At 35.3% G+C, this 24,175-nt stretch overlaps 1 protein-coding gene across 1 annotated transcript; it reads left to right on the forward strand.

Moving 5' to 3' along the window:
• Positions 1 to 5,180: 5,180 nt before the first annotated feature.
• Positions 5,181 to 23,165, forward strand: LOC149006392 (DNA-directed RNA polymerases II and IV subunit 5A-like). The gene is made up of 4 exons (XM_089166560.1): positions 5,181 to 5,624; positions 12,589 to 12,774; positions 21,726 to 21,839; positions 22,437 to 23,165. The coding sequence occupies exons 1-4, from the start codon at positions 5,430 to 5,432 to the stop codon at positions 22,560 to 22,562; spliced, it is 621 nt and encodes a 206-aa protein (XP_089022686.1). The 5' UTR covers positions 5,181 to 5,429; the 3' UTR covers positions 22,563 to 23,165.
• Positions 23,166 to 24,175: the final 1,010 nt, after the last annotated feature.

Here is a 24,175-nt window from a genome sequence, read left to right on the forward strand (position 1 = left end):
TTTTACCGTTAAATATTTTTCTAAAACCTCAAACTACCCTTGGCTAAATTTTTTTTTATTTTAAACCCTAAATTACCGTAATCACTTTAATAGGTAAAATACTAAATTGTCCTCAATTAAAATAATTATTAAAAACCAAAACCAAACACCATATTTAAAACCTAAATTATCTTTAATTATTAAAAGCCCAACATACCTTTTTTTCTTTTTTTTACTTTTATCAAACAATTAAAAAAACACATACTACTATCAAGTAAAATTAAAAATGCAATTAAAATAAAAAAAAAAAGGGTATGTTGATAAAATTAAACATGTACTACTATTTCAGGTTTTTTTAATTGTTTGATAATTTTTTTTTAAATTGGGCCTTTAATAATTAAAGTAATTTGGGTTTTGACCATGGTGTTTTGGTTTTTAACAATTATTTTAATTGAGGGTAATTTAGTATTTTAACTGTTATGATGATTACGGTAATTTTGAGTTTAAAATAAAAAAATATTTTTAGCCAAGGATAGTTTAGGGTTTTTAAAAAATATTTAACGGTAAAAATTAAATTAAACCAAGAAAGTTAACAGATGGAAGGTGTTTGATATACTTGTTACCAAAGAGGGGAGGTAAGTGATATTATCAAAATAAAAGGGGGTGTAAGTGCTATTTGTCAAGCTAAGAGGGGAGGTAAGTAATATTCACCCCTTTAAAAATATGTTTTATTTTCCCTTCTCTCTTTTAAGTAATATAAAACTATAGAGTTAATTTGAAATTTTTAGATAAATAAAATATGTTTTGTCATCATTTAACTTATGGAGTTTAACACTAGAGGCCACTAGTAATTATAAGTAAAGTTGAAAATTGAATTAATAATTTTAAAAAGTATAGGAGATAAAATAATAATTAAGCTATAGTACAAGGGACAATAGTAATTATCCAAAAATAAAATAAAAAATTTGTCATACAACATCTATAGGTCTCCCATACACACACATCTCGTAAATAAAAAGATATCCCCAATACCCATATCAAACCTTTATTTTTGACCCTATCGAATGAAATAGAAATTCTACTATAGCTCATAAGTTAAAAAAACGTGTTGGTAATAGACAATTTAATTAAAAAATTTTGAGCCAACACAGAGAGTTGTTCTAGTGGTTGAAACCAACACCTCTTAGTGAATAGGTCATGGTCATTGTTCACTGAATAAAATGATCAAGTCTTTATTTGGATTAGCTCTGGAATGTCATGTATCTCAAGTGATTTGGATTGGGGTTTCAATTTTGATTTCTTTAGTTTAAAAAGTCATGCATTTTTCATGAATCATGGGTTCATAAATATCGTTAACATGATGTTTGTTCATAACAAATTATCACTCAAAGCTAATCATCATTCATCGACTTATTTTTTGAAATTTTCTCCTCAAAATTGAGATATTGAAGGAAACCAATGGAATAACAATATAATATATTTTTGGGTGGAAGTTTCCTATTTTATCTCTATGAATTTAATATTTCAAATAAGTTCTTTGGATGAAGTGTTGTAAAAAATTAGTAAGTAAATTAAAGTGGTATGGCTGCTGAACATGAGCTAGTTTCTTCCTCGCTAAAAACCCTAAAAGCTTTACTGGGGAGGTATTGCTTCGCTCAATAAAATTTGGGAATAACAACAATTAATGATCTTTACACTTTGGGTCAACGGAGGTCCAAACACAAACTTCAATTGCAGTTATTAAGAATTATCCACGTGACAAGATCATCGGAGACTCCGAATCTGTGAGTCGCCCTTCTAACTTGAATCGGTTAAATCGGTCAAAATTTTTCAAAATTTTTTATTTTGAATAATAAAACCGTTTCCTTTCAATTTCCATCCGGTTTAGAAGATGGATTGTTCACTAAGGGGTGAACTCAAGACCTCCCCACTAAAAAGCATGGATCTTTACCACTCAATCAACCCTAGCAAAATTTAGTTGTTTATTTTTTCTTCTTATTTCTCTACTAGTAATAATTTAAATCTCATTAGAATTCAACAATTGATTTTATTAGATCTAATCATAATCATTAATTTTTTATATTTTTTTAATTCCCTAAGCTTTCTCCTAAAATTTTCATTCCTAGATATTTAATTCTCATTTAAAATTCGAGCCATCAATTTTATGAGATATAATTGTAATCATTTTGTTTTATTTTTGAATTGCTAAACTTTTGATTCCTGTTAATAATAATTTAAATTTTAAGCTTTATTAATTGGATATTTAAAATTTCAGTCATTAATATTATTAGATCTAATCATAATTATTGATTTTTTTTTTACTTAATTTGTAAAAATTGATTGTTTTCCCCATATTCAATTAATAGACTTCATATCTATATTTATTTCAATATATTTTTTATTATTGTGTTATCTATATTTTAGTCCTCATATTAGTTTACCTAGATTTTTAATGTGGACCTCACATTCGAATATAATAAAATAATTCAGAGGTTGGGCCCACAATGGATTTTGCATTGGTCCACATAATATATATGGTGAAAAAACATTAGCGCTCGTCCAACCAAGAGGTGATCTTGAATTATCATTCGGGCCCCCCAATGTTCAATCCTGACTCTACCCCTCCTCTAACATGATGAGTAGATAATTTAGGTTTCAAATAAAGATACTCAAAAATTTATCCATATTCCATGCAGGTACTCTATTTTGATGCTCAAAGTGTTTTGGCCTCTTGAGATATTAACTTGCCTCTACTTAAAATCAGAACCATTAATATGAACATGTGTTCAAATTATGATGACCCTTGCTTTGCTTTAGTTAAATCAAATTAAGTTGAAATCAAACTCGAAGAATAATTAAGCTTAACAAAAGTTGTCAAGAAGGATAATGGCAATTAACTCTTGTGATTCGATCTAACAATCAGTTTATATATCAAATATCAAAAGATGTACAAGACTAAGAAGTAGAAGAACAAATCCCTCAGGTTCTTCCCCACAAAAATCCCTCATTGAGTGGAATTTCCCAAATCTATATATTTTGTGACTTATTAACTGCATTAGCTTCATGCCTTCATATGTGTATTGAGATGTTTTTACATGGCAAAGTAGAGGTCTATGTTCTTCTCACATCTCCCCATTATACATTAGGAGAAAGATCTTCTTTAAGTTTTGACGAGATAAATCATAAGTGGAACTCCAATGAACCTCCACTTAATATGTCGTGAAAAAAATATGAAAAGAGTTGAAGCTTTTACCCTAATAGCTTTGAGAATATGAACTTGACAATAGATTGGGCTTCACGGGGCCTAGTTGGACCTCGTAATACTTAACCCTTAAATCATGATTAGATTAGGTTTAACCAACTTTAGTTAGACTTCGAACTCTAGTCATGTAATTTAATCAAGTCTTACCTAATCCAAATAGTTGAGTTTTAAGTGCCTGTTTGGTTACATGAATCCAAATGATTCATGAATGCGAGATTTATACTCGTTTGGTTGTGAAAATCTTTAGATTTATGAAATCTAGAGATTCATATTTTTATACTAAAAACGTGAATATGTAGATTTATAGGTATGGGGTGAAATCCCAGAGATTTCATCTCTACTATAAAAAATGCTAAACATTTACGCATTCACAAAAATCACAGATGAATCAACAGATTTCATTACAGATATTTCGTAAATTATGACTCCACAAATTTGAAATCTATAGATTTTTGAAATCTCCAAACTCATGTAACCAAACAGGCCCTAAGGGCATGTTTGATTATATGAATCCAAGTATTTCAAATATCTAGATTAATGAATGCGATATTTATATCATTTGGTTGTGAAAATCCCTAAAATCATGAAATTTAAAGATTCATATTTTTACACAAAAAATGTTAATATGTAGATTTATGGGTATGAAGAGATTTGACCCCTACCATAAAAGCGTTAAACATTTGTGCATTAAAAAAAATCACGTGGATTTCATTCCATAGATTCAGGTTAACAAAATAGCTAATTTTATGAATCATGACTCAATAAATTTAAAATATCTAGATATTTAAAATCTCTAGATTCATGTAACCAAACGGACCCTAAAATTAGTGTAATTCCTTATGTTGCAAAGTGCAAACCCACCCATGATAGTGCTAAAAAATCATTTTAATCTCTTTTACAAAAATAAAAAGAAATTTATGTATGTGTTTTGCTTTTTGGGTCTAATACAATAATTAGTTAATTACATAAATATAAGATTTCTTAAGAAAATAATAGTCATTTTTTTTCATATGAAAGAAAACCAGTCTAAAATATTATGGATTTAAAATACAAAAAATCTTAACAAATTGAAGGGACATTCTTCAAAAGACGATCTAGCGCTAAGCCATCTATAATCTTGATGATTATCTCTGATTATCAATCGCTTTTAATAATTAATACTTTTTATTTGATGAACAATTAATAATTAATACTTATGGTTATGGATTTTTCAAAAGTCAATCATTTTTCATGAAAATACCTAAGTGTCTGTTTGGTTATATGAATCCAGTTATTTCAAATCTCTAGATTCATGAATACCATATATATACCCGTTTGGTTGTGAAAATCTTTATATTCACAAAATCTAGAGATTCATCTTTTTACATTAAAAATGTGAATATGTAAATTTATGGGTATGAGGAGATTTCACTTCTACTATAAAAGCGCTAAACATTTGCACATTTATAAAAATTACAAATAAATCCATAAATTAAGGTTAACCAAACAGTTAATTTATGAATTATGATTCCATAGATTTAAAATCTCCAGACTCATGTGACCAAACAGGCCCTTAAATTAAATTCATGGGTTTAAAAAGTCATGCATTTTTCATGAATCGTGGTGGTTCATAAACATTGTTAAGGTGATGTTTGTTCATAACAAATTATCACTCAAAGCTAATCAATCATTCATCGACTTATTTTTTGAGGTTTTCTCCTCAACATTGATATGTATAATGAGGAAAGTTAAGAGAATAAAATTGAAATAGTGAAGGAAACCATTGGAATAATAATATTATATATTTTATTTACCAAAGAAAACAATATTAATATATATTTGTTGAATACAGGTGGAAGCTTTAATCTCTTTAAATTTAATATTCCAAATAAGTTATTTGGACGAAGAGTTGTAAAAAACTCAAAAATAAAAATTCAAAAACTCAAAAATAAATAAAAGCGGTAAGGCTGCGGAATATGAATCAGTTTCTTTCTCGCTAAAAACCCTAAAAGATTTACGCTAGGGAGGTATTGCTTCACTCAATAATTGAGAACTCGAACTCAACTTGAAGCTAAATATCTTAACGAACAAGATCGGAATAGCCCCAGAATCTCAGTGAGGAGAATTTATACGTGCAGGTTGAATTGAGCTGCTAAGACACTGGGTATTTAGTTGAATTATATTGTCTTTCTGAATTTTTAGTGAGAAAATGTCAGAAGAGGAAACCACAAGGCTATATAGAATCAGGAGAACTGTAATGCAAATGTTGAGGGATCGTGGTTATTTGGTTGGAGATTTTGAGGTTAATATGAGCAAGGCCCAGTTCATCGATAAATTTGGAGAAAGCGTTAATAGGGACGATCATGTTATTAATAAGTCCAGACGGAATGACACATCTGACCAGGTTTTCATTTTTGTCGCAGTTATTTTTCTTTGTTATCTTTCACTTGATGAATTAGACTACTCAAGCTATAAGCATTGCATTCGTGGTAGATAATCTATTTACAAACTATATCGTCAAGACAAGTATTTCATTATCAGAGATGATAGCTTTTCAATCTTCTTCCTCAAGGATTTATTAGTAAATACTGGCTCTATGATTCATCTATGTGATGGTCCATTTTTTTTTTCAATTGATGATTTGTGACTAATTTTTTATTTTCCTAATCCATTTGGCCTCTACTATTGCTATCCTAAATTTGAGACGAGCGAAAGGTGCACTATTTACGTTTCGTTACGTTCTTAAATATTTGATGCTAATCTGTTATGGATTTACTAATTGGAATTGTCTAGCAAGTTGTGTTGATGATGCATACGGGCTGTTTCATCTTTTATCTTGTGACGATATCAAGCTTGAGATCAAGCATAACTAATCTAGGAAGAGAAGTAGGAAGAAAAAAAGATAAAAGTGAGCCAAGGGAGAGAGGGGAGAAATCATGGAGTTGAGAAGAGGATATGACTTATCAAAATACCTAGCCAACACCCACATAAGTTATATATAACCATTAGAATCTAAAACTACAATAATCGATGAAACAAAAGTAAACATAGCACTGAACTACCCTAATTAATCTCAGAACACCCAAGTTACCCTAAACATGCTGTAACCCTTTTAACACTTACCTTCCAGACAAGAGTATAGATTATCCATACCCAGCTTGAAACACCCTTGATGAAAAACACTTCAAAACAACAGTTAGGTGAATATCTTGTCGAGCTGATCAGTAGTGGGGATAATGAGAGTAAAAATCAACTTTTGCATCATAGCATCCTTCAGAAATTGACAATTAAATTAATATGTTGGCATATTCATGATGTAGAAAAGGTTTCCAAGAACCTGCTGTCAGTTGGTAATGAAGTATGAATTGACACTGCGACAGAACTTTTAACATATGTATTGTTTCCTATTAGTCTGTATCGGCCGATACAATATGATACTAATCTAGCATACTGGTTTAAAATAGATACTTACTGGTATGTATTTTATTGGTATCTATCGATATAGATACATCTGGGCCCATATCATATCGTGGCAGTTGATACTATAAACCATGGGCCATTGCATGGTTTAAAATGTCAATGTCGAGTACTGTATTGATTGGCTGATCTTAAAAGACCTATGCATCAGAGATATGTGTTGAACGGTGCAAAAAGCGCATGGAGATGGTCAAAGTAACGTGGACATGCGCACCTTTTAGAAAGAAGGTAATATATATAACATGTAGAGTGCATAAACAAGAAAATGGAGAGCTATGATTAATGAGACAAAAGACTTACAATGATTTTTTAGTAGAGTTAGGTTTACCTAATTGCAGTTAATTAGGGAAAAAGATCTCTCTTATTTTGTCAAGAGAAATACAGGTACATATACAAGGAAAGGAGAAATATTATCCCCGACAAACTAGGAATCCCTAAAAACAAGGCTACAATAATTTAGGACTCTTAAGAAAAGAAACTAACCTAAATAGAAATTAATTTAGATGTAACTGACTCACTTTATTCTAAGAATAACATTCCCTCATTTTACTGAATTTAAACTTCCTTAAAATTCCTAACCAATCACAGAATTCCACACTCCCCCTCAAGCTAGGTGTAGATGTTAAGTAAACCTAGCTTGCAATTAAGTATCCCAAACATCTTATTGGGCACATCCTTAGGTAGAATATTTGCAACTTGTTGATAGGTTGGTACGTATATGAGTGATATCATGCCTGTCTCTATCTTCTCTTTCACAAAATGCCGATCGATCTCCACATGTTTTGTCCTATCATGAAACACTGGATTCTTTGATATGCTGATCGTGGATTATTGTCACAAAACATTGGTTCGACCAGCTGGATTTTTAGTTTAGTCAATATCCTCTTAAGCCATATTCCTTCACATATCCCACGAGCCAATGCTCTGAATTCTGCTGCTGCACTACTTTGAGACACAACTGATTGCTTCTTGCTGCGCCAAGTGATTAGATTTCCCCATACATATGTGCAATATCCTGAGGTTGATCGTCTATTAGTTATAGATTCTGCCCAATCTGCATCAGTAAAGATTTTGACATCTTTGTCTTCTGTCTCCTTGAAAAACAATCCAAGACCAGGTGTCATCTTTAAGTACTTCAATATCTTGTAAAATGCTTTCATGTGCTCCTCAGTTGGTTGGTTCATGAACTGACTTACCATACTTACAGCGAAACATATGTTTGGCCTAGTACGTGAGAGATAAATGAGTTTCCCAACCAATCTTTGGTACCTTCCTTTATCAATGGGTGCACTTTCACCTTTTCTTCCCAGTTTGGAATTAGAATGCGTAGGAATATCGGCAGGCTTGCATCCAAGCATCCCTGTTTCTTTTAAAAGATCTAGTACATACTTGGCGCTACGAGACTGAGACTCCTTTCTTTGACCGTGCTATCTTCATGCTAAGGAAGCACTTGAGATTGCCTAAATCTTTGATTTCAAACTCTTTTGCTAGAAAACTTTTGAGTTGTTGTAGTTCATTATCATGATCTCCAGTTAGTATAATATCATCCACATACACAATAAGTATTGCCCTTTTTCCTTTTGGTGAGTGCTTAACAAACATAGTGTGATATGTTTGACATTGAGCATAACCAAACTGTTTCATTGCTCTTGTGAACCTATCAAACCAAGCCTTTGGTGACTGCTTTAACCCATACAATGACTTTTTGAGTTTGCAAACTTTGTTGGTGGTTGCTTGAGTTTCAAACCCAAGTGGTATCTCCGTTAAGAAATGCATTTTTTATATCTAGTTGATATAAAGGCCAGTCAAGATTGGCAGTGAGTGAAAACAACATTCTGATAGTCTTTAGTTTGGCTACAGGGGCGAAAGTTTCATGGTAGTTGATCCTATAGGATTGAGTGAAACCTTTAGCAACTAATCTCGCTTTAAATCTGTTGATACTCCCATCTGCATTTTGTTTGACTGTGAAAATCCACTTGCAACCAACAGGGGTTTTTCCTGATGGTAAATAAGATATCTCCCAGGTTCCATTCTTTTCTAATGCACGAATTTCTTCCCAGATATGCCTTCCATTCTGGTACTTTGAGAGCTTCATGAATAGAACTTGGAATTTGTATTTTGTCAAGATTTCTGATAAAGGCATGGAAACTATGTGACAGACCTCCATAAGAAACAAAGTTCTGAATAGGATGATCAGTACACAACTGTTTTTCTTTTCTCAAAGCAATAGGCCTATCATCAATAAGAGAATTGATTTGAACGCATTCTATACCACTATTACCTGATGAGCTTTGTGGTTCTGGAATCGGATTGGATTCATGACCTTGATCAGATATCTGCATCCCTTTCCCTTTTTGGGTCTTGTCTCTCCTAAAGTAGGCACGAAACTCATTGATAGCTGCAGGTTGTGATTGTTGGGGTGTTTTAGACTCAGTTTCAGATTCACTTTGAACCATTGGAACACTTGGGTTAGGAAGTTGTGAATCGGGTTTTGCTGAATTGAATTTTCTGATTCAGATTCAGTTTGGATATGGATATAAGATGGATTTGTATTTCTCAGGGACGATGGCTCACTGGACTCAATATCCCAAAGCTGATATTCCTGATTAACGTTCTCCCCCGGAATATCAGTTTTGTAGAAAGGTGTGTTCGAAGAAAGAGACATTCATAGAATTGTAAAATTTTTGAGTGGTTGGGGAGTAACACTTGTAGCCTTTTTGGTTTGAGGAGTACCCAACAAAAATGCATATAATTGGTTTTGGATCAAGTTTGCTCCTTTGTTGTGTATGAATGTGAACAAATACAGTACAACCAAATATTATTGTAGGAAGAGGAGAGAGAATGTGGGTGTTTGGAATTTCAAACTCTAGAAGGCATCCTATTTATGAGATAGGCAGCAGTCAAAATGGCTTCCCTCCAAAAAAATTTAGGAACATTTGTTGTAAACATTAGGAATCGAGCCACTTCAAGAAGGTGTCAGTTCTTTCTCTCGGCAACCCCATTTTGTTGGGGTGTATCAACACAAGAACTTTCATGAATAATTCCTTGGCTTGTAAAGTATTCCCCCAGAACGGAGTCAAAATACTCTCTTGCATTGTCAGTTTTTAACACTTGAATTTTCGTTTGAAATTGTATCTGAATCATAGTGTTAAACTGCTTAAAAATAGAACTGACTTCAGATTTTTCTTTCATTAGAAACAACCATGTGACTCTAGTGTGATCATCAACAGAAGATATAAACCATCTATTACCAGTGAGGTTTTTGACTCTAGTAAGGTCCCCATACATCACTTTGTATCATAGAAAAAGGATGTGATGCCTTATATGGAATGCTAGGATAGGAACTATGAGTATGTTTTGAGAATTGGCACACTTCACATTGAAAAAATTTAGGACTTCTATTGTTGAACAAAGAGGGAAACATCTTTTGAAGATACATGAAGTTAGGATGTCCTAGACGATAGTGCCATAATATTATATCACCATCCTTTGTTGAACTAGAAAGCGAAAGGGAATTTTTACTGATCTGGTTTGTAGACAGAACACACACTACATTGTGAGTTTGCCCTCTAGAAGTTTCCTCGACTTGTAGAAGGAAAAAACCTGAGCATATCCTAGCACTAGCAATCGTCCTCCCCGAATCCAAAACCTGAAATTCACAAGTATTTGGGAATAATTTAGCAACACAATGAAGATCTCAAGTAAGTCTGCTAACTAATAAAAGATTGCAGTCCAATTTCGAAACATGAAGAACAGAGTTTAGAGTGAGGTCCTTTGAGATAATGATAGAACCTATTCCTGCCACTTTTGAGAGAGACCTGTCTGCTATTTTTACTGTGAGATTCTCATAGCATGAGCTGTACTCATGGAAGAGGTTTGCATCTCCAGTCATATGATCTGATGCCCCAGAGTCTACAGTCCACGAGTCTTGTTTTTCTGAATTTGCAATCAGCGCACATAAGAAGTTACCTTTTTGTGCTTAAGATCCTATTCTGATGGCAGAATTCTGTTGAGTGAGCATCCTTTCCAACATGTCAAGTTGTTCTTTGGTGAAAGGATTGGCATCGGTGGAAGGATGTTGATCATCTACAAAGACATGGTTTCCTTGGCTTTCTTTGTCGATGGTAGGTCTCGAAGGCTTCCAATCCGTTGGTTTGCCATGGATTTTCCAGCAGCTGTCACGTGAATGACCTGTTTTCTTGCACTAGTCATACCATGGTCATACCTTCTGTTGTTTGTTGTCGTTGTTATGAGAATGTGTTCCACTTGCAGCTGGGGCAGAGTTTTCATTGGCTGAAACTAGGGTGGATTCTCCAAGCATCACCTTTTTTCTGCTTTCTTCTCTACGAACCTCAGAAAATAGTTCTCTAATGCTAGGCATAGGCTTCATTCATAGAATTCGTCCTCGAACCTCATCAAGATTCTTAGTGAGTCCCATTAGAAACTTAAATATCCTCTTTTTCTCAATAATCTCATGGAATTTGTTTGCATCATCTGAGCAGCACCATTGATGTTCTCCAAACACATCCAATTTTTGGCAATATTGAGTGAGGGTATTGTAGTATTGAGTGACTGAAAGATCTCCTTGCCGAAGATCATGGAGTTTTGATTCAATCTTGAAAATCTTTAAGGTATTCTCCTTGCTCGAGTAGAACTCTTTAGCTGCTTCCCAGATCTCATGAGCTGAGCCATAGAATAAGAAATTCTCACCAATTTCATTAGTCATTGAGTTGATCAGCCAAGACATGACCATGTTGTTTTCCATCTTCCAATTTCTGAATTTTGGATCATCAGCCTTTGGAGGAGTGACTCCACCTGTAAGATATTCATCTTTTCCTTTCCCACAGATGTACATCATGACTGATTGTGACCACTGTATGTAATTGTTGCCATTGAGTTTGTGTCCAGTAATTTGAAGTTGCATGCTGTCTGTGCTGCCATGATTGTTGGCAGCATGATTTCCAGAAATCGATGTGATTTTTGATGAAGAACAGGTTTTCTCTTCGGTAGCCATGAGAGTTTTGGCAAGTGAGAGACGATGGTTCAGATCTGTTGCCCTCATACCATGCAGTTAATTAGGGAAAAAGATCTCTCTTCTTTTGTCAAGAGGAATTACAGGTACATATACAAGGAAAGGAGAAATGTTCTCCCCAACAAACTAGGAATCCCTAAAACAAGTCTACAATAATTTAGGACTCTTAAGAAAAGAAACTAAACCTAAATAGGAGTTAATTTAGCTATAACCGACTCCCTTTATTCTAGGAATAACATTCCTTCATCCTACTGAATTTAAACTTCCTCAAAATACCTAACCAATCACGGAATTCCACACGTATTGAATTATTTTATGGCAAAAAAATTAGAACCATGATTTAAACACAAAGATTAGATTTTCTGAAACCTACCTTTCCTATGAAATCTCCTTTGATGTCTGTTCTGATAATCAGCTTCATAGTCTAATTGTCACATGAGCCTTTCATTGGTGTATCAACATGTATTCGTTTGTGTCGACCTATTAGTATGTATCCATTCTCTACACCAGGCTTTGAATTTATCGGTTACGGATTGTACCATATCAGCCGATGCAATATGATACCAAGTGAGACCTACTAGTTCTAAGAAGGATATGTATCGGCAGCAGTGGATACTGATATGTATCAGATGGCGTCATATTGGTCAATTCTTTAAACCAAAGTATTACCTCACTGTAGTATTTCCATGTAAGCAAAATTGTGATTAAGGAGTTTGTTTCTTGGTTATTTATTCATGGTAGGGAAAATTATGAGTTTTTATTTGCATGGGCATGGAATCTTTCATAGTCTTTTTCTGTATTGCACAATATGTTCATGCTAAGAATTTCACACCCCCCCCCCGCGGTGTTACCGGATCAGATATATGTTTTCTTTCCAGAGGAGCAGAAGGTTGGTGTTAAGACACTGAAGGTTTACGTCAACCGTATGCAAGCAGAGAAAGTATTTAGAGCAATATTGGTTGTTCAACAAAATTTGACTCCATTTGCCAAGACTGGTATTATTGACTTGGCAACAACTACGAAGGCTACTATGGAGGTTTTCCAGGTCAGTACTTTTATCTTCCATTGATGGTATAATGAAGATGAAGTTGGTTTTTGTTTCATTCTGATGCCAAGATGCATGCATTATCTGAGGGTGGCTTCTTCATCTATGTTTGGGTCTGAATCTAATTCTGAGAATTCTTGATTTTGGCCAACCCTTGAATCTTGGATTCTACCTTAACTCTGAGAATAACAGGATCATGTACACAGGAAACAAATAATGTTCTTGAAGTCTGATAACTAGAGTTTTAAGATTAAGTGGGATTGGAGAACATTCTGTTCCGGAAGATAGTTTGATGTAAACCTGACTTTAGGGTTTGGTTGTTGGATGAACTCCTTAAAATAAGGGTGGGTTCGCCCAGAATCTTCTAGAAATTAATTTCTAAAATCTTATGGGAGGTTTGGATGGTGGTGGATCCTTAAAGAATTTAGGGGAGGATCCTAGAGACAAATTAGGATTGATATGGGTTGGTGTTGGGATGATTAGGGTTGTCGACAAGCTCCCAAGGGATGGTTTGAGATATCCAAAATCAATATAGGATGAAAAGGATCAATCTAAAATTGATAAGGAAAGCTCAACTAACTCAAACCTAAATGGATTGGGATAGTTTGGAAGAAGTGAAAATTTAGGGTTTTATTAAATTCCCATGGATAAAGTTTGAACAAGATTTGGTTTGACAAAACTAAATGGGTTGATAAGGGGAAAAGGATAATGTGGTTTTGGGTGAGGTTTAGTGAAGAATTTTGGTTAACTATGGATTTGTACTCTGAAGGAAAGAAAAGATCTTGGGCAATCTGTTTCTTCTTTCCTCTTCCTTCTTTCTGTTCTTTTCTTTCTTTCTTCTCTGTCTTTCAGATTTGCTGCAAGTCAGAAACAGGGGAGGGAGGGGGGCTATAGAGAGAATGATGTAAACCACAGGTTTAGGGTTAACTTCCAGGATCTTCTAATAAGATCACAGCAGCTAATTAGGATGCTTTGAAGTTTCGGCTAGCGTTTAAAGGGGTCTACAAGGCTGCTGGAGTGCTGAAATAAGTCTGAAACTTAAGGGAATTCAAAATTAAAAATTCAAATTTTGGATTCTAGGTCATCCTGGGGTTTCGGTTGGGCTGGGTGTTGGATTAGGGTTGCTGCCTCTGATATTCAGAAGTAGTAAAAGTAGGGGTGTAAACAGATTGGATTCAGATCAGATAGTAGATACTATATTCGCATCCTATTATATTCGGATGGATTCAAATAATATCCTATCAGTTTTTGGACGGATTCAGATGGATTTGGATGATAATCGGATAATTATTTTCTTAAGTAGATTCTTCTGAATGGACATGGATACAGATTGAATACAAGTTTTTGACTATTTGTTGACATCTTTATCATTTTATTTGTGAGGCTATGTTTGAAATTTAAGAATTTAGCAACTTTGATAAATAGTCACATATCTCAAATAAAAAATTAGAAAATTAGAAAAATAAATCCAAATAAGTAACTTAAGCACATAAGTTTATCGGACAATAATCGGTGGGAAAGGGTTAATACCAAATCCGCATCCTATTAATAATAAGACAAATTTGGATGCTGCTAAATGGATGCGGATGCGAATTCGATAGCGGATTTCGGTTATCCATTTACACCCCTAAGTAGAACTAATGGTTTGCATATTAGAAACTGTTTTAGAGAAGGGAATTAAGTTTGGAAAGGTTTAGGGTTTTCAGGAAATTCCAAAAAAATTCTGCACCTTCTCAACTAGGAAGATGAAGTGCAGAAAAATTTCAACTCCAAAACTAGGGCTGTTATGGTGAAACTGAGATTAGATCTTTGTTCAGCAAGCTTGGGTGATCCTATAGAAGGTATAATGGTGTGTTTTGGGGCTGGAATGAGGGACTCCTAGTTGGGGTGGGATCTAAAAACGTGGGAAGAAGAAGGAGATGGGGATGGCTTCTAGGGTTTAGGAAAGGGGCTGTACTTACTAGTATGTGGAGAATGATGGCTGTGATTGTTGCTTGAAGGCTGGAAGAAGCACTTGAAGATTGCAGAAACAAAGCTCAAACCCAGCCATAGGTCACCCTCCCAGGGATCCCACGACTATAGCAAGTTTTTTTTCAAACTCAATCAATTCATTAATCCAATCTGAAAATAACTTACACTAGAAAGGCTATTTATAGCCTGAAACAAAGGACTCAGACTCATATTGGGTTACTCTGACTATTAGGGTCTCATCACAACTTAACTTGAATTCTGAAAAAGGTATCTAATAACTACATGATCTCAGCCCTTGGATTTGAGATTTCACTTAAGTCACCTAATGCTAATTAGATAATAAACAATTGGACCCAAAAGGGGAATAACTCTTCCTAATTTAAGTTATCCTTAAAAGTAGGACTTCTTAAACAAGAAACAATGCTTTCCTAAATTAACACAACTCTATGACTCTTTCCAATTGCAACTTCAAGACATCAAAATAAATTAAATCACTGGATTTTGGTCTTCATTATAGCTTGATCTAGGGGTAGGAATTGACCATTCTACCGCTGGGATGGATTTGGCCTCCCTGACTTAAAGTTGGGCTTGGGCCCAGGTCCAACCCTGGATACATCAGAGAAGAGAGGGAATGGGGGAGCCGCGGGATAGAGGAGGGATGGGGGAGGGGCTGTTGCAGGGGATAGGGGAGGGGATCTAGGTCGGGGGAAGAGGGGGTAGGGGGCTGCAAAGCATGGGGGTCGGTTTTTTTTGTAATAGAGAAAATGGGTGGGGAGGGGCTGCAATGGGACTGGAGACGGGGAAAGGACTGGGGGTGTATTGGTACATACTTGGATGCTGCTGGTTCTTGAAGTTTGACTGCTGCAATTGAAGGCAAGAATGTCTGAACATCCGCTGAATTTCCAACAAGAGGTCTCGGTTCTTTATTCAATGCAGACTAAGTTTTATAGTGATTGACTGGCTTATTTATAGCTTTACATCAAAACGAAAGAACCTAACTCAAACTAGGAGACTTTATTTGGACTCAACTAAAACTTAGAAACCAACTTAACTAGTATTTCCTTTATAAGTTAGGATACACTTTTTATAACTAAATAACAACCTCATAAATTATGAGAACTCTTTTTGAAATTAGACATAATTATCTATAAGAGTCCTACTTTAAAGAAAGTCTCCTTAGGACTCAAGAATTCAACTACCAATTCACACTAAAGCTTTTAAACAAACTGGAGTCTGAAAATTAGAACTACATGTCTGAAATTAAATTTCATAGTTAATTAGGGCCAAAAATTGACCAATATGCCTTCTTACTTTCTTAGGGGTTCGACCAGCCCTAGGTGCACCACCTTGGCAGTGGCCTTGGGGCCCATTCCAGGGTTTTGGCCACGGGATGGACCCTTGTTTGCAGCATAGTTTATGTTGTCTATATTTTGTTTCATGCATTAATCTCTATGTTGCATAAATTCTTCCGTTCTTTTGCAACTTCCTTCCTACTTTGGTTGTTATAATTATGTTACACATGGATGCCATACAATGAACAATCTAAACTGCTGGACCAGTTAGGAAATTTCACTAAAACAGAAATTGAGATAACAACGTACAAAGCAATATACTCGATTCAGAAAGATACAAACTGAAATCTGGAGAAATAAAAAAAGTCATTGGCTATTATATGGGAAAATAATTGAATGAAAATCATCCCCAGGAAGCATGGAATGGAATTGGTTTGGAAAGGGGTAGCTGGGATGAACCCTAGTCCAGTACCCCCTTCTGTGGCATTCCAATTATCAGGTTTTAAACTGTAGTGGTGTTTATAGAATTTATGAAGTACAGTTCCTATATTTCAGGAACTCAAATATCAAATCAGGAACTTAGATGGGGACCAAAATCTGGTTGAATATGGTAAATCCAATAGTAGATCAAATTCTGAATAGGTAGTGATAATCCAGTGACTGGATTGAAGTCAACTATCAGATAACCAAACATGGAATCAGCTAGGAACAGATTCAGGAGAAATTATTTTACTATCCAAGGATCTGATCACATTCATAGTTGGGTTGAGAAACACTTTTAGTATCCCTTTAATACTCCCAAATGTAATTGGCCCTGGATTGCTTTATACAAGGGATCTCAATGCAGAAAAAAAGGAGCCCAAAAGAAGGCTGCTGCTGGGTTCGGCTTGGCAGTCCTCTTGCTAATGGCATACAATCGATAAATGCAACAGATACTAATCTCCCAATCTCAGATTATGTAGAATCCCCTCATCTACAACAGAATTATGATATAATAGAACTTTCTTTAAAAAGGGAAAATAGAGTATACAGAGGAGAATGGACCCTATGGCTTCCCCCCAACAAGACTAGCAGAATGCCACAGATACGTGGATTTCCCAGCCTTTACTGAGTCTCTCGTTAGCAGTTCCATTGAAGCAAAGGAAACATCCATTCATGGGGATCAAAAAATTGCTAGCAAAGATGATTTGAGAGTAGGTATTTGCAAAAGCAAGTCATGTGTGAGGAACATTGCACTAGTGTAGGGAGCTCTTGGCTTACAACTTTCAAATAGAACTCGAAAACTGAAACACACTTTGTCAAACTATAGGGAAACTGACTAAAAACAAAAAGGAACTCTCCTAGGGGTGGATGGTCTTATTACAACTTAACAACTAATTAATAGCTAACAGAAGAAGTTAAAAATGGAAATAAATAGTTCATGGCTTGGTCTGGTGTTCCCAAGCTGTTAGGCAACTAAGGCCACTTAATTCCTTTTCGCCTTTATGCTTCTGTATGGTAATATTTCTTAAAATCTTCTTACCATCATGGCTTATAGGTGGCCTTAGGAGTTGGGAGGGAAGGAAAAGGCTGGTACTGGCTAGTAATCTTTCCAGCGAAGGGCACCTGGTCTCTTAGGCAATGCCTTGACATCTATGATCCAAATGGTGTCTTTGTGTAAATAGTGCCAAAGGTTAGTGATGCAGCTCTAAATTGATTAGTTTGGAATGCTGAACTAAGGGCCAGATTTTGGGCTTTGAGATTTTGGGACATTTGATTGTGATAAATAAGAACATGGGTTATAATGGTTTGATAGTTTTGGTGAGAATAAAAGTAACGGGGTGTAGAGATGGATGGGTACATTCTTGAGATATGGGATGAAAAGTTATTAGAATAGGGTAAACTTGGTGAAAACTTAGGTAATGGTATATAGGGATGATGCCGATAGTTTTGGGACCATTCTAATGTTTAGATTGCTGTAGATCTAAGTTTGAAATTTAGGTTTTTGAGCTGTGTGAGAATTCAAGAAAAGGGATTATAACTTTGGATTTTAGCTAGTATCTGATGCATACTCTTGATTCGAAGAAGGGAACAATAGGTATAGGCTGTGAGATAGATATCTAATGGATACTAATAGTTAGCGTGGGCTGGAGATGGTTCTAATGGTTAGGGTCCAAGGAAAACGAGAATAGAAAGAAAAGGGTGATTGGGAAGTGGAATAGAGGAGTAGAAGAAAAAGAACTCATATGTATGCTTAAATCAATCCTTGAACTTTGAGAATTTTCTACAATCTTGGCTTCTTTGGTGGAGGTCGAATTGGACAGCAGTAACTGTAGGAGAGACATGGGGAATTAGTAACACTAACTCAAATAGCAATATTGCTCGAAATAAATTCTGTTTGCTGAACTGAGCTGTTACATCAACTTTTATAGCATTGGCTTACATCAGACTTAGACTAAAACTAGGACTAGAATAGAAACTAATTCAATTAGGACTAAAGATACTATTCACGGGGTACTTCAGCTTTCCTATTGTTATTACAACTTCAATTAGGACTTAAATGAAACCGTTAATAGGCTAATGAAAAATTAAATTAACCTAAACCTAAACCCTCGATTTTAGCTGCTGGTGTAGGGGATCCCCCTTCACCTGACCTATGCCTAATGATGCTGGTATAGAGAGGAATCCCTACACCTGAGGCTGTTTTTAGACAACCAAACTGCCTGAGTTAGTACTGATTCTACTTCAGCCATCTTGTAGATAATGCAAAGGTGAGACATGCTGTGAACCTAAAATCTCCCCTTGGCCAAAACCCTAATTGGGCCCATAACCCCTTAGACTAACCAATCCTCTAATTTCAGCATGTGAGTCTTAGTTTTTTTATTCCAGCATATGTCAATTAGAGTCTTTAGTTGAATAGAATTTAGCATGTGTCAATTAGAGTCCTTATTTAATGTTGAGTTAAGTGTAAGGGGATCCTAATCTATTAAGAAAACCCAATTAGTTTTAAGAGTCTTTTAGTTGGCTATAAATGACCTTTTCTTTCTTTGTAAATTTCTTAAGTCTGATTATTTGAATAAGAATAATGAGCTGAGGACTGTGGTTCCTGTTTGAGGGGGCCATGGCGGATATACAGAGAAGTTCTTCTTCAAGATCAGCAACCTACTCTATAAAATTCCAGCAAGTGTTCAACAATTCTTCAAGTGAGTGAAGCATCCCCTTCCCCCTTTTCCTGTGCCATCACAATGCACCCTGATGTGGGACAACACTAGGAACTAGGGGTATTCTACAAGGAAGAGGATCCAAGCCTCCTAGGACACTAGGAGGGGTTAGGGGAGGAGTTTGCACAACACTTACTTAAGACTAACAATAGTAGAACACATGGAATATAAATTCAGTATAAAACATGCATAAATAAAATCCAAAGGCTTGGGGAAGAACAAATCAGATTTACTCAACCATTCCACATAACTAGATTTGGGGGGGGGCGGAATTCGGCATTGCATTCAAAACGATTAAAAGAAATTACGGCTGCAATTCAAAAGCATTGATATTCCATTCAATAAGAAAGAATGTACATAAACAATGTTTAAACCCAGTACCAAACCTAGACTAACATCTAACCGAACACCAATAGAACTAAAGTAACAAATCTGAAATACTATAGTAGCCTAGGGAATAATTCAGCAAGAGAATTAGCTGTAAAGGAAAGTCAAGGATGAAGGCAAAGGCTTAGCATAGGGGAGTCAGATGTACCCCTGCAGAAAATATGATTAGAACATAATAAAGGGACTGAAGGGAAAAGAGATCAACAGGGCTGTGATATGGGAGAGGAAGGAAAAGGGCTAATGGGAAGCTAGGCTGTTGTGCAAGAGGTAAGAAGAGATGAAGACAGTAGAAAAAAAGTAAAGGTAGAATTCTGGCAGAGGGTACTGCCATAGGAGTATGTAGGGGAAGGAAAAAATAAGGCAAGAAGATGGAAGAGGTAACAGTGGTACAGCAAGGCTGTCAATATGGTGAAAAAGGGACAGAGATAACAGAGAGTAGGTAGCAGCACACTACCTTAAAGAAGAGGAGAAGAAAAAAAGAAGACTTTTGCACAAGCAAGAGAGATTGAGGGGAAAAAAGAGAAGATGAAGGAAAGTGTTAGAAATCAAGCTCTTGAGAACCTAAACAGTAGCTGAGTAAATGAAGAGAATAGGTGAGAAGAAGAGGAGATGGGAGATGAACCAGCAGCAAGAGCCTGGAGTTCTGGGTAATTCCTAGAATTGCAGGCTCTCTCCACTTATAGATTTTAAATGTCATAATACAACTTGAGAGAAGAAACTTGTCCTCTGAAAAGGAAATAAAAAGTGCAGCTTATGGACAGAATCTTCTCATCTTCGAACTACTAAAAATCTGTCCAAAAAAGGAAGTACAGAAAAGGAAAGTTCTGAAAATATAAACTAACAGAAAAATAGAAACTGTGTAATCTAACTGAAAAATAGAAACTGTGTAATCTAACTCCCCTAGACCTTGTGCACCACTTCTACCAAAAATAGAAACTAATGTAACACACCAAATTAGAAACCACTGTAGCATGTGCTCCAAGGCAGCAAGCAGCCTTGGACCTTTATGATGTTCTTCTTGAATTTCTTATTAGTGCTTTCCTTTGTGAAAGATGCTAATGGGTTGCATTTGTTATTTGTTTGTTCAGTTTGTATTCTTGCTTCAGGTGGTTTTCCTGTCTTGGGTGTTTTTTTGTGTCCGGTATCTTAGTTGATGAATTTTTGTTAGGGTTCTTCTTACTGATGGGTGTTCTTATATTAACCACCATTACCTTATTATCCAAAAAAGGTTAATGACAGTAATAGAAACAAGGTAAGTAAAAAGTGTGAAAATGAGTAAAATATCAAAAAATTTTACATTATTTAATCCCAAACTAAATGGGTCAGCTAGATGCATCCAAAAAGAGGCTATGACAACAATAAAAATAAGATAAGGGAGTAGAAAAAGAAGTAAAAGCGAGTGATAAATTTAATAACTAATAGAAGTAGTCACTACAGTGGCTTGAACAAACTTCCTAGGGTCATTCCCCTACGTGGATTGTTCTCCAAGTGATTCTGTCTGTTGTTTTACCATGATTGATCCTTCCACTTCCATAGCCTTTTTATTTTTCAAATAACCACTTAGCTGCCTCCAAACTGAGTCTGGTCACTCTTGCTGGTGCATCTATCAGTCTCCCTTGGGCATGAACATACCACCTCAAGCAACTCTCAGAGTTTGTCTTGGATTGGTGCAACTTCTAATTGGTTCCAATACAATCGTTCCTTATTCTCTCTCCTGGTCTTACTGCACATCATCCTCAGTGTCCTATTCTTTGCTACGATTACCTAAATTGCCTGCCTTGATTGCCCAACATTCTGCACCATGGTGTTGCAACTCTTGACAGGTATTCTTATGATTTTAAATAAAAGCTCTTGGGCCTTAATGATATTCTTACTTGAATTTCGTATTTGTGCTTTCCTTTGTGAAAGATACTAATGGGTTGATGTGTTATAATTCTTTGCATTCGGGATGAATCTTTCATTATGCTTTTAGTGGGGGTTCTCTGCTTGCATACTCTAGGCTCATTGCTTTATTGCTAGGAATGTTCCTTCTCATCACTTCTCTTTTTTGAATAACTTTTGCATAAAGATAATGTATATTGCTTGCAAAATTTTGATACAGGAGGCCGAGCTGCTGGTCAACATTAAAGAGCACACTCTTGTTCCTGAGCATCAGGTGCTCTCAAATGAAGAGAAAAAGACCTTGCTGCAACGATATACATTGAAAGAAACACAGGTTAGTGCTAGCAGATGTATAATCTGTTCAAATTGAATTCAAGCAAAGCTCTAATCTCTATAGCTTAGTAAATCTTTTTCAATTATCATTCCACTTCAGCATTGCTTTCAGGACCATGGATCAAGGTGTCGGTTTCAAGGCTGTTTCAACCCGGCCAAAAACACTTTTTTTTTTTTTTTTTGGGGGGGGGGGGTGTTTCGGGCCTAATGAACCTCCATTTCATCTGATTTCTTGCCTGCTACTTATTTAAAGCATAATAAACACAATGGAACCAGTATTTTGCCTAAAAAATCAACCAAATATCATTTAAGTATACTAACAAATGACTAGTTCTAGAAAGTACAAACTGTAATGCATACATGCATGAATTGTTTGACCAGATTCTAGACCTTCATATCTAAAATCTGGTCTGAGACTTTTGTGGTAACTTGGCCCTAATAAATGCCTAAATTGATCTTAATCCTTCTTCGCACTGAAGTTAGGAAATGAACTCAGTTTTAGTTTTATTTACAGTTGGTTATTCACCTTGTCCACATTTCATAAGATGCTTATAGTCTGTTACCTTTGCTTTCTTTTGACTGGATGAATTGGCTGCAGCTTCCTCGCATTCAGATCACTGATCCAATTGCTCGATATTATGGATTGAATCGTGGGCAAGTTGTTAAAATTATCCGTCCAAGCGAGACTGCAGGCAGATATGTCACCTATCGCTATGTTGTGTAGTGGGTATCTCACATCAACACAGACCCTTGATGGCCATCTTTTATTCTTGAGCAATGAAGTTTGAATTTGAATGAGGTTGGTTATTAATCACTGGATCTACATCAGTGCTGTGATGGCTACGAGAAAACTGTCTTTTAATGAACATTAAGTGGCACAAATTGATCAAGTTGGGAGTCGGATTTGAACTTACGCCTACTGCTGTAGTACTGTACTTGATGTTCTTGGTTTCTTGAATGGTCATGTTTGTTAGAATGTCAAACTCAGACAGGGCGGGTAGCTGACCTAAGGGATCTATTTGAACTACTGTATTTGGTTCATGGACCCATTTGATCGGTCATGAAGCAATATTATCATACTACTATGGGTATAAAAGTATGTACTCATTGTATTGGTATACTCTTCCACAATACCAGTATACACCTTACTCATCCTTAATGGGTACATAACAGTATGATTTGTCTCAAAAGTTAACACTTCTTTCAGAACCCTTAATGGTCTGGAAGCCTAACTCATCTCTTTAGATATCAAACCAATGGTCATAAAGAAGAATTAAGTTTTCCCCCCTTTTTTGCATCAACCACTTATAAAGAAGATTTAAGCAGAAGCCCTTAGAAACCAGTATGTAATGTTTTGTCAAATTCAAGAGCTGTTAACTATCCTATACCCGTTCCTCTTGAGATAATAATGCAACGGTAAACATTGGCCATGGTACTAGATAAGATATTTACTCAAGTTTTGTATCTAACATGGCCTCAAACTGATTTAAAAATAAAATTAGACAAAGCTTATTGTTATTGTTGTTGCATAGAAATGGTCTCTGAAAAGGGGGTAAACATTTGTCATAATGTTTTGAATTTAGACACCATTAGACAAAAAATCAGATACCTAGTGAAGAAAGTGTTAAATAGCTTCAAGTTCCATAGCTTGGGATTATCATAACTAATCTTACACTTAGTTGCTACACTAATTTTAAAGGAAACTCTAGGGTTAATCTTTGTAAATAGGGTTTAAGCTAGGGGGTACTTGAGTCATTTTAACATATGAGGATATTTTACTCATATTTTAAATTTTATTTGAATTCTAGAACTTCTCTGCAATTTTTGGACTAAAAGGGGAGTTATGAATTTCATGCGAGGTGGGGGTGTATATGAAAAAAATTTAAAAAAAAAAAAAAAAAAAGAACAACCGCAAATTAGTCATTAAAAGTGATAATTTGTCCTTAAATTGACTTTTCCTATAGTACAGGGGAAGCAGATGCAAAGTCTCAATTTTTGTTTTACTAAAAATGACATAAACCAAACCTCAGGGGTCCAGATGAAAATTACCCATTTTTAAAAAAACAAAAACACCCTTGAACACAAATTATGCTAGACTGTCTCCGTTTTCCTCTAGCATTTGCAACCACTTTTCTTCTTCCATTCTTGCATTTTTTTTTTTTATGATTTTTCAAGAATTAAATAAATAAAAACGAATTCAAGTTAAACCTAACAACATTAATAATAGGGGGTCAAGACTACTAATAAATCGGAAAACTCAGGGGCTACACTAATTTTAGAGGGAAACTCCAGGGTGGCAATGTAAATTTTCCCCAAAAAGGGTTTCCAAATACCTAG

Source organism: Hakea prostrata, chromosome 8 (genome assembly GCF_041222555.1).
Source record: "Hakea prostrata isolate BN-2017 chromosome 8, UWA_Hpros_2, whole genome shotgun sequence".
Classification (NCBI taxonomy): Eukaryota; Viridiplantae; Streptophyta; class Magnoliopsida; order Proteales; family Proteaceae; genus Hakea; species Hakea prostrata.